The sequence below is a fragment of the Lagopus leucura genome, unplaced genomic scaffold (genome assembly GCF_019238085.1).
Source record: "Lagopus leucura isolate 7727_CA_CO unplaced genomic scaffold, USGS_WTPT01 Super-Scaffold_100002, whole genome shotgun sequence".
NCBI lineage: Eukaryota > Metazoa > Chordata > Aves > Galliformes > Phasianidae > Lagopus > Lagopus leucura.
The window spans coordinates 22,052,700-22,066,947 of NW_024962263.1; the positions used below are offsets into that span (position 1 = coordinate 22,052,700).

General features: G+C 43.5%; 1 protein-coding gene across 1 annotated transcript in view; it reads right to left on the bottom strand.

Moving 5' to 3' along the window:
• Positions 1 to 10,827: 10,827 nt before the first annotated feature.
• ANKRD33B (ankyrin repeat domain 33B) overlaps positions 10,828 to 14,248 on the bottom strand; it is a 37,402-nt gene continuing 33,981 nt past the window's right edge. Inside the window, exon 4 of the mRNA XM_042869588.1 lies at positions 10,828 to 12,083. Within this exon, the coding sequence (XP_042725522.1) occupies positions 11,233 to 12,083 (851 nt within the window). The 3' untranslated portion in view covers positions 10,828 to 11,232. The remainder of the gene's footprint in view (positions 12,084 to 14,248) is intronic.

A 14,248-nucleotide genomic window follows, 5' to 3' on the forward strand; every position in this document is an offset into this window, starting at 1 on the left:
CCCTACCCGGCCAGGCTGGGACAACTCTCAAACACAAACAGTAAGCCCATTGCAAGCATAAATCTTGCAAGTGACCTTGAAAGGACTCTTGCAATGTAATCTCTGCTGCCCAGCTTGTGATGGAGTTATTTTTAGAAAATTCTGGTGGCCTGCATTCTATAGGTCATTCCTCAGCTTCAGGAAAGAAAAGCATTTGTAATCCACAGTGGTTTTAAGGATAGTAAAAATTGTTCAGCTGTTAATGAGCTGTGAGCTTTCTCCAGCCGGTAGTGAGGACACGTGTATTACCTTGGTTACGTTTTCAACTTGTGCCTAAAGCTAGTTCATTAAGGTGGATTTTGTCCTCCAGTCTGTCTGACACACGGCGTGTTGTGAAAGTGGGTAAAATAACATCAAACCATTTTTGGTACAGACTGTCTCAGTGTCAGCAAATGCCTGTTGCTGTGTTCAGGACAGTGAGGTCACTTTCATACAAAGGAACAAATGCTTTGGAAAGCATAACAGCTGACATGGCTTCAGGTCTAGCAGTGGATTTGGAGGTGTTCTATGAAACAGCCCTTAGAAGATCATTGGAGAAAAGAAACTGAGTATCACCTTTCAGAACCAGTACTGACCATCGTCTGTCAGAGCTCAGTGCACTCAGTTTGCACTGCTTTAATTTTAGAGGGCACAATTCGTTGATGTGTTAATCTACACGGCCTTGAATCTTTTTGCATGGGAGAACTTTGGATGAAGAAAATCTACGAATGCAAAACAAATAAATTCTCTCTGCTGCAAAAGCCAGCACTGGGTGCATTTGTATATTGGCTGTGGAATTGAGACTTACTTCAGTTGAAGGGAGATCTAGTTAATATTCTAGTATGTGTGTGTACCTACAATGAAAGACAGTAGTCAGTTTTAGAACCGAAGATCTCATGTTTTATTCATCCAAGGAGTATTAAGCAATGTGAGATCAGATTTCTTGGAACACATAGTTGGGATGAACACTTTTAACATCCTTTTTGCAGGTATCTTTTCACTGCTTTAAATGTGAATTGCTAATTAAAAAAAAAACGACATTGGAAGCTGATTCCTTACGTAATTCCTATTCTCTGCATAAAATATAAGGAAGATCCAATGCAAGAATTCTTTTCCAGGGCCTGATTTATCAACCAGAACAGAATAAACATCAGCCCACTTCTGATGTGACAGCTGTGACAGCTGGAGGTGCCGGGTACGGAAGGCTGAAACCTTAAACAAGCCTTTCAGTTCAGCTTATTATGAGGACATTTGTTAAGCACACAGCCTTGCTTTTCACTGTGCCAAATAGCTCCTAAAACGCACATGCTGGAAACTTAAGCTTTGTAGTACAAGCACTCTACTTCACATACTAATTAATAGCTGATTCACCATTAGCCAATTGTTTCCAAGATAAATATTTATGGCAAGTTTAAAGTGTGATCTGACCATTCATTGTGACTCGTAATATTCCTCTCTCCTGGATTTACACATTTAGTTGTTTGCGGAATGCAGCCCTTTCCCAGCTGCCATTCTGCACAGTGTGTTTTGTTTTGTTCTTTGGTGGTCAGCGCTTTCTGACAGGTGTGACTTTGTTCAAGGGGAGAGGAGTGAAAGGCACAATCCTCTGCCAACCTCCGGAGCTGCAAACATAAGAACAGCATCTAAGCAGATCCTTCCTGAGAGACTGATCTCACTTCTGAGCCGAACCAATCCTGGGGGCCGGGCAGGCTGCAGTGCATGACACGTGGGCCTGCCCCATCCATGGGCAGTTCTCAGGGCCAGGCCATCACTCTGGCATCTTGGGCGGGAGCTTCTGGCAAGGGCAGAAGTGGTGAAAAGGAGCCTTCAGGTGTGGGGTGTTGGTGATGGCCAGCGGCACCAGCCCTGAGCACAGAGGCTGTCCAGGCTTTGTGTGTGCAGCTGACAGGAGAGGGGGACACAAGTGCTTGGCTCCAGACCTCAGCCTGTGGGTTGCACACCTCACAGAATCATAGAATTGCTCAGGTTGGAAAAGACCTTCAAGATCATCAAGTCCAACTGCAACCCAACCATACCACCCTAACTCTAACAACTCTCTGCAAGAACATGTCCCTGAGCACCACATCCAAATGGTGACTCTGTCTTCTGGTGATGTTTGTGAATGACCATAAGTAAAAGCATGTGTGTCCCTCAAGAGGCAGCACTGGCAGCAGTGCTTAGGGCATGACATTGGGGTATGGAATGGGATTTTAAGGGATCTGAATTCCTAGCCCATTTCAGAGGAAGCTTTTGCTGTCTTTCATGAAAGCTGATTGCTTACCAGTAAAATGCGCACAGTTGTTGTAAAAATTTAATAGAATTTGCCTGTGAAAACAGATGTGGAAATGCCTTTAAATAGCTCCGTGCCCTGACAGCATCCCAGCATTCGCTGCCTAACTCAATAGGTTTTCTCAAGGGAAAAATGCCTGTATAATTAACGCTAGCAGAAACACTTTGCAAGTCATCCTAGGGAAGGTGTGAGCAGCTCCTAAGTGACTGTGCAAAGACCTTGCTCCAAAAGTGTGGGTGCAGCTCAGTGGGAAAGAAGTGCAGCTTCCCCTCCTTTCCAACATGGTGTGCTTCTTGATTTTGTTTTGCAATTGTGAGCAGTGCCACCAGCGCCTTGAGAGAAGAGTTTTGTGGGCTGCCTGAAACACCATTTCTGAAAGAAAAGAGAGACTCTTCATGCATCCCAGCGGTGTTGACTCTGAAAGCCAAAGCATCGCTAAAATTGAAGCTGAAGGGAAAGGTAAGAAATAATCAAAATCTCCAGCTCCAATTCTAACTGCAACATTTATATTTTCATTTAATTAAATAAGTCCAAATAAACCCAATGAGAAGATGCTGTGTTTTCTCTGGCTTGTGACAGATGGCTGGCCTGTCCTCAGGGCCGAGCTCACTGCCTTCTTCCTCATCCTCACTAGTGACTATCCCACACTGCACTGCCTCAGCTGTGCTTATGAAAAACCTCACAGGAGCTGAGGCAAGATGATGCTTGAATATTACCTACAAAGTGATTTTAACCAGACTAGGAGTGAAATATCAGCTCTTGTCCTAAAGCATGTATTGGTGAATGTTTAGAGCACCTTGTACTTGTTTCACAAGCCTTATCGCTGGATAGTTGGATTAGTTTTGATACCTGTGGCAAGGTAGACCTCTTGCTGCAGTGGAGGAGGGGCCTTCGGGCTGTGAGAGAAGGCAATGCTGCTTGCTTCTGCTCCGCCTTTGGCCCATAAATTTGAAGGCTGTTGGGGTGAGTGCAAATCCACAATTGCAACAGAACAGTCAAAGTTCATGTCCATACACTAATAACTCTGGTGGGAAATAATCACTGTTAAATTAGGATTTGGCTTCATCTCACGTGCTGCTGCAGCTGGATTGCTGCCTCCATCTTTCCCCTCTTGTCTCCGTGCATTCTGTCATTCTTCCCCTGATTCACTTAAATCCCTTTTAAGTGTCATCTCTGATGTGTCTTCTTGGCTGGCACGCGGCTTTCAGCAGAGTCTAGCTAACGGGAAATGGCAGCACAGGGATTTAACGGCATTTGGACTGCGGTGACCTGCCTTTTGCTTTCATGACTTCATAAATCTGGTCAATGGCCCACTGGAATCCCCAGAAGCCGGAGCTATTCAGAATGGTAGGGTGCGATGGTGGCATATGAGGCAGAAGATTTTTAGCCTTGCGTTTCTGAGCAAAGTTTTCAGTGTCTCATTTATGCAGGAAAGAAAGTGGTGGGAAGAGCAGGACAAAGATGCAATCAGCATACTGCAATTCTGAGGAAAGTACCCGTATTTTTTTTCTCATTAGTTTGAGAGGATGATAACTTCAATGTCTGTACACTGTTTATGCATTTCCACTCTTTTTTGGTTTTCAGTAGTTGTCCAGGCTTGGTCACCTCTCAGCCACGAGCAGCAGATGGCTGCCTTTCAGAATGTGTCAGGCCTCACCATCATTTGGCATCTGAGGAATACCAGTAGGATCGCCCCAGGCTCCACTGCTGCCTGAGCTTCCTCCACCATCTGCAGAGCACTTTGCACGTTTTTCTGAAGCAAATAGATTTATGTGCTGTGATGGCTTGATTGACACAGTTTCCATTATATAGCTTAATTTCTATGGGTTTTCCTATCCATCTTTTTCCCTAATTACCTGGTAAACAGGAGCTGCCCCTATGAGATAACCAGGGATTTAGGAATACATTTCTATGTGATGAGGAAACTGAGGCGCAGCTGATGGATGGCTCCGAGTAAGCTCCAAACTCAGTAGCTGAGGGTGGCTGCTTGTCTGTAGGACACATTTAAATCCCACAGCTGACTTCTCCACACACTGTTTTGTATGAGGAGGCCTTGGGAAGACCTGCAAACAGGGAATTACTATAATCTAGCTTGGATGTCACAAAAGCGTAGATTAATATTTCATCATCTGCCTCCAACTGTTGTCAGGCTCACTTTGTTCCTGAGAATGGGTTTGTGATCCTCAAAAGACAGCCCTGAATTAAAGATGAAACCAGTGTCTGACTTGATGGAAAAAGAGGAATGTTTGGATACAGCTCTTTATCCAGCACTGCATGTGCTTAAAATTATCCAAACCCAAACAGTCATGCAATGCTGTAACATGGTGGCAGAGCCTGTGGAAGGGGCAACTGCAAGCCGTGGCGATGAGGGCTGAGGATCTTGCGTACATTTAGACTTTGTGTTAAGGAACATGGTTTAGAGAGAACTGTTGGTGATAGGTGGGCAGTTGGACTGGATGACCTTGTAGGTCTTTTCCAACCTTGGTGATTCTGTGATTCTATGATTCGATGACCTCCCTCTCCTCCTAGAAAAATGGAAGCTGCAATGAAAACAGAATGGATCTGGCAGGGCTCAAGCGAGAGCCCCCACAGGAAAGAAGGGATGGTCTGCTGTGCATGGATGGGCAGCACTCCCCACTAAAAAAGTCAGCAGTTCAGTTAAATGGTTAAATTAGTTAATCCGGCCAGAAACTCTAAATTCAAAATGAATAACTTCTACCACTTTAATCTCAAAAGGGTTCTGATTAAACCAAGTGAATATTAGCCAAACCAAGTCTGCATTGCTTGTTGTACCTCTTTGCTCAGCTTAGCTCTTTACTTAAAGCGGTTCAACTGCATTTTTATTTATTAGTAAATTTGTTTGCTTATATAAATTCAGACCAGATATAACAAAGAGACCTGGCTGTGCAGACAGCCAATGTGCAGTGTAACTCCAGCACGTTGCTCTTGGCTTTCTCAGAGCACAGTAGATAGGTCAGTCACAGAAGCCTTAAGACAGCTCAATTGAAGGTTCATAAATGGATGGGTGGCTGGGGACGTGGTTACTAAAGACTGTAAAGAGCTCAATGTGAGCTCATAAACACAAGCAGTGCCTGCAGGTGGGATGGCTGCTGGCACCCTGTAGGGCTGCTGCTTATGACTCAGCAGCCACTGACAGTGAAGGGACGCTCCCCCTGTGGTGTAGAAAGCCTCACATAGGCCCAAGAAGGCTCTTGCAGAGAGTTGCTTCATGGTGGCTGGAAAACCACAGGCAAATGCTGCTCACTGTGCCCATGGACTTGAGAATAGAAGCTAATGCAACCCATCATATGAAGAATAAAACCCCATCGTTTTTACAAACCACTAGTGAAAAAATGACACGTGTCAAACACTTCCACAAAGTACTTTCTAAAATGAACACGCTGGTAGAACTTGAGTTTTCAAAACAGATTTTCAAGAGAAAACAAAGTACCCTTAATCTGGTACAATCAGTCTGTTCAGTTCTGTTGCTCAGCAAAAGTGAGTTGTTTTATTTTGCTTATAATGATGCATTTGGGGAAGCAGAGATTATATCTTATCTTTCCACGTAAGACCATGGAAACTGGGCAAATTCTGAGTGACAACTATTTCACTGCCCTTTCCTGGGAAAGCAGCCAAGCTGGCAATGTAGCAAGTCTATTTTCAATACAACTGCATTTGTATATGCTTTTGAAATGCTGGAGCAGGGCTTTTAATGGGGCTATTACTTAACTGAATCGTATATTGATTTGTGTCACATTAACATTGCCACACGATGATGTAGAACATCCCAATGCCACCAGCTCCTGCGAGAAGTTGTCTGCAACACAATGGCAACAAGCAGTAGGAAACCTTAGCTCCTTCTGCCAGATGCAGTTGGAATGTAAATATTTTATCACCTTGAATACAGATACTCAGAAAACATCTTTGATGGCTAACATTGCCCTCAGCGGATTTTAGTTACTATGGCACTGACTGTAAAAATGCCAGATGCATGCTCACGTGTGTCCGCTAGACTTCCCGCTAGAGAAGCTGGTGGCAGTTCCTGTGCCCATCTCTCGATCTGCATTTACAAGCACTCCTAGCTGATTTGGAGCCTTGTGAGATACTGGTATACTGATTATTGGTGAGGCACTAGCACAGGCTGCCCTAGGAGTTGGTAGAGTCACTATCATCCTTAGAGGTGCTCAAGAAATGTGTGGATGTGGGCTTCAGGGATGTGATTAGTGGGCACGGTGGGAACGGGCCAATGGTCTTCTCCAACACTAATGATTCTATGATTCCATGATTCTATGAGATAAGTGCACTCAGGGTGGAGCCTCCTAGCATGGGTTTTGCTCATCTGCCTCTTAATGGTTTTGTTGGTTGGTTTGGGAAGAACGGTTTTGTAAAGCAATAAATGCCATTTGTGCTGAAGCTACTGCAATGGGGAAAGGAACCACCCAAATTCATTTCCCCAGCCTCTTCTGCTTCCTCAGAGTGGACTAAAACAGAAGCATTTGGCCTGTTCAATAGTCATGGCTCTGCAGCCATGGAAGAATGGTGAGAGCATTGTGAATTGAAATGTGCAGAGAGAATGCCAGGTTTAAACCTGACTAGGCAAAATTAATATGCACAGTAACTTTAATTACCCAATGAAGTACAATTTTTCACAGAACACCCTGCCTTTTTCTGTGCAAGAGCTCCGTGGTGGTGTTCAGTGAGAAGGCAGCTGGTCTGGTTTCTCTTTGTAGCCTGTTTTATGGCCTGAATGACAGGCTATTAGAGAACAATTACTTACTGCTGGCTTTCATACAGCAGTCATCGTTAGCATATCTGAGTACCCTACATCATCACTGGGAGGTGAGAGGCCTTTCATATGTGTATATTTTATAGATGTGTAAATGCATATGAGTATATAAGTGCTAAATAATCTGCTACTAGATATGTTAATGATGTATGGCTGTGTTTCCTATAGTTAGTTTTATGGGTTATTATAATACCATGCATAATTAATATCATTACACAGGCAGGGAATTAAGTTGTTCACTGATTTGGGGCATTCAGTTTGCCATGCTCGGGATGTCCTTATTCAGAACATGGAGCATTATAAAGCATGGCTTCATCTAAACATTGATTTAATGACCGATTAAAATGAACCTTTATCTTTTTTTCTTCCCCAAATCAAGTCTTCTGCAATTCTTTATCCAAAGCCACCGATAAATAAAAAGCCTCAAAAGAGCCTCTGGGATTACTGCAGCAATGGATTTGTCCATTCAGTAAATCCTTTTCTTCGTGCTACTTGCAATCTATTTATTTTCTTATCCGCACATGGTGCTATGCAGGACATACACTGCTGTTGCATCACATCAGAGCCACTGATAACAGCAAAGAGAGGCACTGAGGTCTCAGTCATTTTGTGGGTAAAACACCAAGTTTTACCACCTAATGACTGTGATATTTCACAGTAAAACATTCTAGTATCTATACCAACACCTCTAAGAAAGTAAGTAGATATGTTTGTGTGTGACGTACAGACTAATTACCTGGTGCTCAGAAAAGTGCTGAAAACAGTGACTGAATGACCAGGAAAGCCACTTCTGAGAAACTGAGAAGGCCCTGAAGAGGCTCACACCAAATCAATTTCTTTTTAACTAATATACTCCTTGGCGGACCAGAGAAAGCCTTTGTGGCTGCTTCTAAGTCTTATCTACACAAGTCAGAAGTTGGGTCAAAAGCCAATCTTGTTTTACATCAGAGTCACAACGTGAACATCAACATGTTTTCTTCCCCCCATTGCCTCCGTTAGCCCAATTCACATTTCCCACTGCTCAGAGACGATCTCCGCTCATCATTATCTCTAATAACGTCAGCTTAGCACATTTCATTAGTGGCTGGGAATTCAGAGGTTTAATTGAATGATTTACTGTACTGAGAGGCAGTGCAGAACTGTCAATCCAGTCCTGCTTGACTCAAGAAGACCGCTGGCTGCTCATCAGCCATATCTCTGCTGAATATGCTTTCTCGGTGAGCAATTAATTAAGTAATGAAGAACCTCTTTAAATGACCCAAACGGCTGCGTTGGTTTGAAATTATGCAAGTGATGATTTAAAAGGAAGAAAAATGTAAGGGTAATCCCCATTTCTCACAAATCAGTTTGCCCTGCTGGCCTTCCCTAGCAGTTCTGCAGCTGCTGGCGCTTGTTGGGCCCACAACAGCGATCTGGGACACGGACTGGGGAGATGGGCCTTGAACCCTCACCATCCAACAGACGGCCCATGCTTCTCTCTGTGGGCTCTGAAGGGACACAGACACCTGTCAGAAAGGGCTTCAGCCCCTATCGCTAACACAATGCACATTCATCCCTGAGAGCACCTGGCAGCTGTGTGCCTCCTGCAAGTGCTACTGAGTGCACTTTCACCTGCAGCACAGGTTGCTTTTCCATGCTCAATCCAAATGCTAAATCTCCAGTACACTCGGCTGGCAGTAAGCAGAAATTAACAGTAAAGCCATTCAATATAGTGATAGAGAAATATCCAAATCTATCCTGCCATTTTTGTCACAGATGACTAAAAGGGGGTTTTCCCACTCTCTGGAGAAACAAGATCAGCCTTACATTCTGGTCACGGCAAACCCATTAAAAAAGCAGTGCCTATGAATTGCACAGGACAAATGCATTGTGCAGACCAAAGCCATCTTTACATTCATAGGGGTGGGGAGGTTTATCAGCAGGGTGCTTATTGCATCACGTCAGTACAAGGCAGGCAATCTGACATTGCAGTCCAGCCAGCACAGATCTTCCAGCAAGACATACAAACACTGGGCTCTGCCTAACATCCTTGTTGCACCAGTCAGCTGCAACCTGTGGAGACCTGACCCCAAACCTACTGACTAACAGTACCGACCTGAACGCGAGTTTATAGCCAACTGAATTTACTTTTCCCACGATGTGTATAGTTTTGTTACAAATTCAGTGAGTTTCTGGTCAGCCTCTGAGATGTTTTGGCTTCCACTCTCCGAATGTGCTCTTTTTTCAGCAAGCAGCAAGAACAGAGCCCTTCCTTATCAGAATTCTCCAGGGTCTGGCATAATTCAGACTGCTGGTAAAAGTACATACAGCCTTAATCCAGACCATGAGAACCAGCACCAACCTATGGAAAAAAGCACTTACAGAAGCACTCATGTGTACCAAAGGATGGGGCTTTTCTGTAAGCACAATGTGTTTCTCTGGCCAACAAAACAATTTAGATCTAATTTTGGGATAGAAGAATGGCTCTGAAAGTCTTCATACAGTGAGGATAGTATGGTCCCCATATATCCAGAGATTTTAGGCTCAGAGATTGGACATCTGATGTTTCAGTCTTCAACTGTGGGACAGCATGGCTCATTCCTGCTTTAACTTCAGTACTAAGAAATGTTTTCTTCTGCTTTTGAGACGGAGTGAAGCCCTATACTCTTCAGGTACCCAGAAGCATGATATCAAACCTCACAACGAATCCAACCACAGTTTCCAAGCATCAGCGGCTGATACTGCATCTCCAACCAGATTTTCATAGCTTGTGGCTGGATTTGATACCTGGGAAAATTGCTTCTGTTTCTGTAACGTGCATGTACAGTTAACAAATGTGCAGACAAGAGTGGCATGGTTAGGATTGTATTTTACAGGTTTATAGTTAGAAAGAATATCATGGTGAAAAGAGACAAACAAAAATGAAATGCTCACCTGTATCCTAAGCAAAACTCTAAAAGGAGACATCTACAGAAAGAGATCCTTCCTTAGTGGCAGCCAGCCCTTAAATGGTGTCTAGGAGAGATGCAGCCTGGCTCCACGCCTTCCAGTCACACAGCTGAATTGCCTTCACCTGTGCTCCCATGGCTGGCTCAGTGCTTGCCTCAGGTGATCAATCAGTGATTCAGCAATTCCCATACAGTGCATAATTAATATATCTTGGTGATAACCTGGAAAAGTTGCGGAGCAGACACTGACAATAAACTGGTGGTTATTTATTTATTTATTAGCAGGAATTTAAATATCAAGGGAAAAAGACAAATCTAAACCCACCTGAGATTCACCATCTCCATTGTTTCACAGTTAAATTCCAAGACAAAAAAAATCCCTGAGACTAAAGAAGAGACAACAGATAGAGAATACAGGGAAACATAATGGGGGAGGCAAATGTTAGAGGTGACTGTATCATACAAAAATTAGTTCAACTTCTCTGTTGCTCTAAAGAAACCAGTCATTATCCCTGATTTATATCTGTAGATGATGTGAGTACCTCAGCTACAGAAATATTTCATATGCAGCCCTCTTTATATTCAATACAGAACAAAAATATTAAGGAATGTATCCACACAGACCATATAGAGCTGTACAGTTCAATATCTACCTTGCACTAATCTTTGATTATTAGAATTAATATGCCATAAAGTGCTTCATACATTAAAAAAAAAAAGAGTAGACTTAGATTTTCACTGCCCATTGAGGCTGTGATGTATTTTACACTTTTCATTATTTCTATAAAACTTTGTACTATGCCTACCTATACAAGAAGAGGAAATAATATCTAGTGTCAAAAATACAACTCCTTAATCGTGCCCATTACAAAATGAACAAACAAAATATGATCCTTTCACACACATTGTTTTTCAAGGAGTTGTGCAGTCATTCTCCTGGAACTGGAAATAAGAAAAAAACCAACACTTGAACTTCATATCAACAGCATACAGGTGAACTTTTTTTTTTTTATCTTCCACCCAAAAATAACTTCACCTTCCATAATCAGACACATTGTGCTATAGCCCTTGCCATGTTTCTGCACCACAAAGGCCGCTGTACAGTATTCCAGCTCCATCAACAGCAGGCATGCATGACAGCACGCAGTCTGTTATCTTGCTCAGATAACAAGACTAATGGCTCTAAAACCTTCCAAGTAACTGCCAGTAAGTCAGGTTCTGCTTCTGGCAGGAGACACCTGCCTCTGTCTTTGAGCCTCTGCTACTCTTTTCTTCTCCTGTTCCTCTGCCTTCTTCCGCTCCTCTTTTAACTCCTTGTATCTCCACTTAGGAATCTGCAAGTAGGGATCATCTTTAGCGCTGCTCCTCCTCCTTGCCTTTTCCGGTTGAAAGGTGGGAGGAGGAGCTTTGCTGACACGGACTTTGGGGATGACAAATCCTGGCCTCACACTACTTCTTCTGAGCAGGTGGAGTGGCAGGAGGCTTGTTTTCCTGGTGGCTATGGTGCTCACTTGAGACACTGCAAGGCTGACGGGCTGCAGACTTGCTCGACGGTCCTTCTTTTTGGGGATTACTGTGACTTTGGAGTTCTGAAATAATTTCTCATAGCTGCTAACGTGGTCTTTGTCCTGAGATCGGATCTCCTCGGCTCTCTGCTTCCTAAGGATTTCTTGCACAGCCAGTCTGCGTTTTCCCACAGAAGGTGGGCTTCCTGGACACACAGTCCTACATGACAGAGCAATGAAAGGACTGCCTAAGCTTGTTGTCACCTTCACCATGTGATCAAGGACCCCATCCTCTTCTGGGCCATGGAAAGCCCGGAACGAGACAACTGACCTCACACACTCAGAAATCCTCTGCAAACAGGTTTTTGGTTCTGCAGCCTTGGCAAGGAGTTCCTTCATCTTTGGCCATTCTGGTTCATATTGATCACAAAACTGTTCAGGGCATGGTTTATCCATCAGCTTTTGCATGATGAAAGCAGATTCTGACCTTCCTGTATAACAAGCCCATTCCCATGAAGTCAGTCCACGGCTTGGGTCTGTTGTGTGAACATTTGCCCCTTGAAGAAAAGAAAAACAGTGTTAGTGAAACTGTAACTGTCCACATTTCTGAGCACTTTAATATTCACTTTTGATGCACATGTATCACTGCTCCTGTAGATAATTTCTTAGCTCCTTGAAAAAGTTTTAAGCTGAAATGTGAACAGGCTACAACTTCTGATTTCTTGACGAGCTTCTCTATCAGATGAAGTGCTACTTTCAAACAGCCAACACATTACCGACCTACAGATATCTTGTCAAAAAAGAAAAGGCGTTCTGTCACACTGCTTTGGAAGATGAACATGCACAGAGACTGAGACCTGGCGAAAAGGCCAGAGAAGAATCACGATGAATTATTTTTTCCCAGTTGGATTTATCTCAGTGACAGCATTTCAAACCAATGAGAGAGGAACTAGATATCAGGAAAGGCAACCACAAACTGGTTTCTAATGGCTCCAGTTTAATCTTCCAGTCAATGGGGTGTTCAACTGTTACAGAAAACAGGAAAAAAGAGAGCACAGGGAAAGTGATTGGAAGTTCAGTTTTTAACCCTACTAAGTATCATTTGACTCCAAATTCCCTGAGAAAACCTCTAAAAGAGAAAGTTGGAGACAGAGAAAAATAGCGAATATGAATGGAAGGAGAAAACCAAAACAAAGAAGTCAATCTCGATTTAAGAGGAGTTTAAGTGAAGTTTGCAGAATCATCCAGAGAGAAAGCACAGAAACACTTGAAAGAGTGAAGCATGGAGCCCAAACTTGAAGGAAGCAAAGAAGAGGAAGATTTGATCAAAACAAAGAGTTCATTAGCTGTTGGCTGAAGAAAGGCTCGTGAGAGCTCAAAGGCAAAGAGTTTGAAGCTGTTCATGACAACAGAAGCTACAGACAGACCAGGGAGAGGAGGCTGGAAGAAAGGCACAAAAAGACATTTCCTCCTGCTACACTAGCCTGTTTCCGAAATCCTCCTGCCCGGACTCCTACCCCTGACTCTCTTGTTCTAGACTGTTGTCTGGTCCCCTTCTGAATACTCGCCTGTGTCTGTACTCCTTCCAATTAAACCTGACTGGAAACATGGCGAACTATGTGGAAGTTGTTTGTTTGCTTTTCACATAACAGGCAAAGATTTACTAAGGGAAAAGTAGAAGCTAAGGGAATTGTGTCTAAATTTACCTTTGCTTGGAGGCTGCATTCAAGCTCAGACACTCAAGCTCCGGTCATTGCCTGAGCTGTGCTGCAGCTGTGCCTGGCCACGTGCCTTGCTGACCCTGCCCTGCACTCACTAGTTTCACCTCAGACCTCCCCTGTCCCTGTGGTCTTGCCTCATCACCATGGACTTAGCTGACTGTGGTTACTGTCACCCAACCTGCTCCATTCCTTCAAGAAGTGCCTTTATTGATGAGGCCAGTGCCTCTGTGCCTTGCTGCAGCCCCTGGATCACTCATCTCTGAGGTTAAACCATCCCTCACTGCTCCTGACAGATGCGTACCCAGGTATTTGGGAAACTTTATCTCAGGAAAGAATACTACATGGTATAGAAATCCTGATCTTTCAGAGGAAATCGATGTTGACTTTGTAACTTGTTACACTAGATCTCTTGTTAGGCATGATTTGCTATCATGGTATTGATTTTCTGTACAAATCCAGAGGCATTTTTTAAAAAAACTGTCACTTAACAAAATGTCATACCTGCATGAGACATGAATAGTCATGTCCTTTCAAAAATATTAACTAGACACAGAATTAATGAATTACAAAATCCCAAGGGTTGGAAGGGACCTCAAGAGATCAAGTCCAACCGTCCTGCTAAAGCAGGTGACACAGGTCCAGGTGAGTCTTGAATATCTCCACAGGAGGACTCCACAAGCTCTCTGGGCAACCTGTTCCAGTGCTCTGTCACTTTAAAAAGTGACACTTTAAAAATCACAGATTTATATGGAACTTCCTATGTTCAAGTTTTAGGCCATTACTCCTTGTCCTATCACACCACACCAGAAGAGCCTCATCCATTTGCCTCCCACCTCCCTTTACATGTTTATAGACATTTATCAGATCTACTCTCAGTTTTCTTTTCCCTAGACTGAACAAACCCAGGTCATTCAGCCTTTTCTCATATGGGAGATGCTCCAGGTCCTTAATTATCTTTCTGGCCTTGCGCTGGACTCCTTCTAGGAGATCTGTCTTTTTTG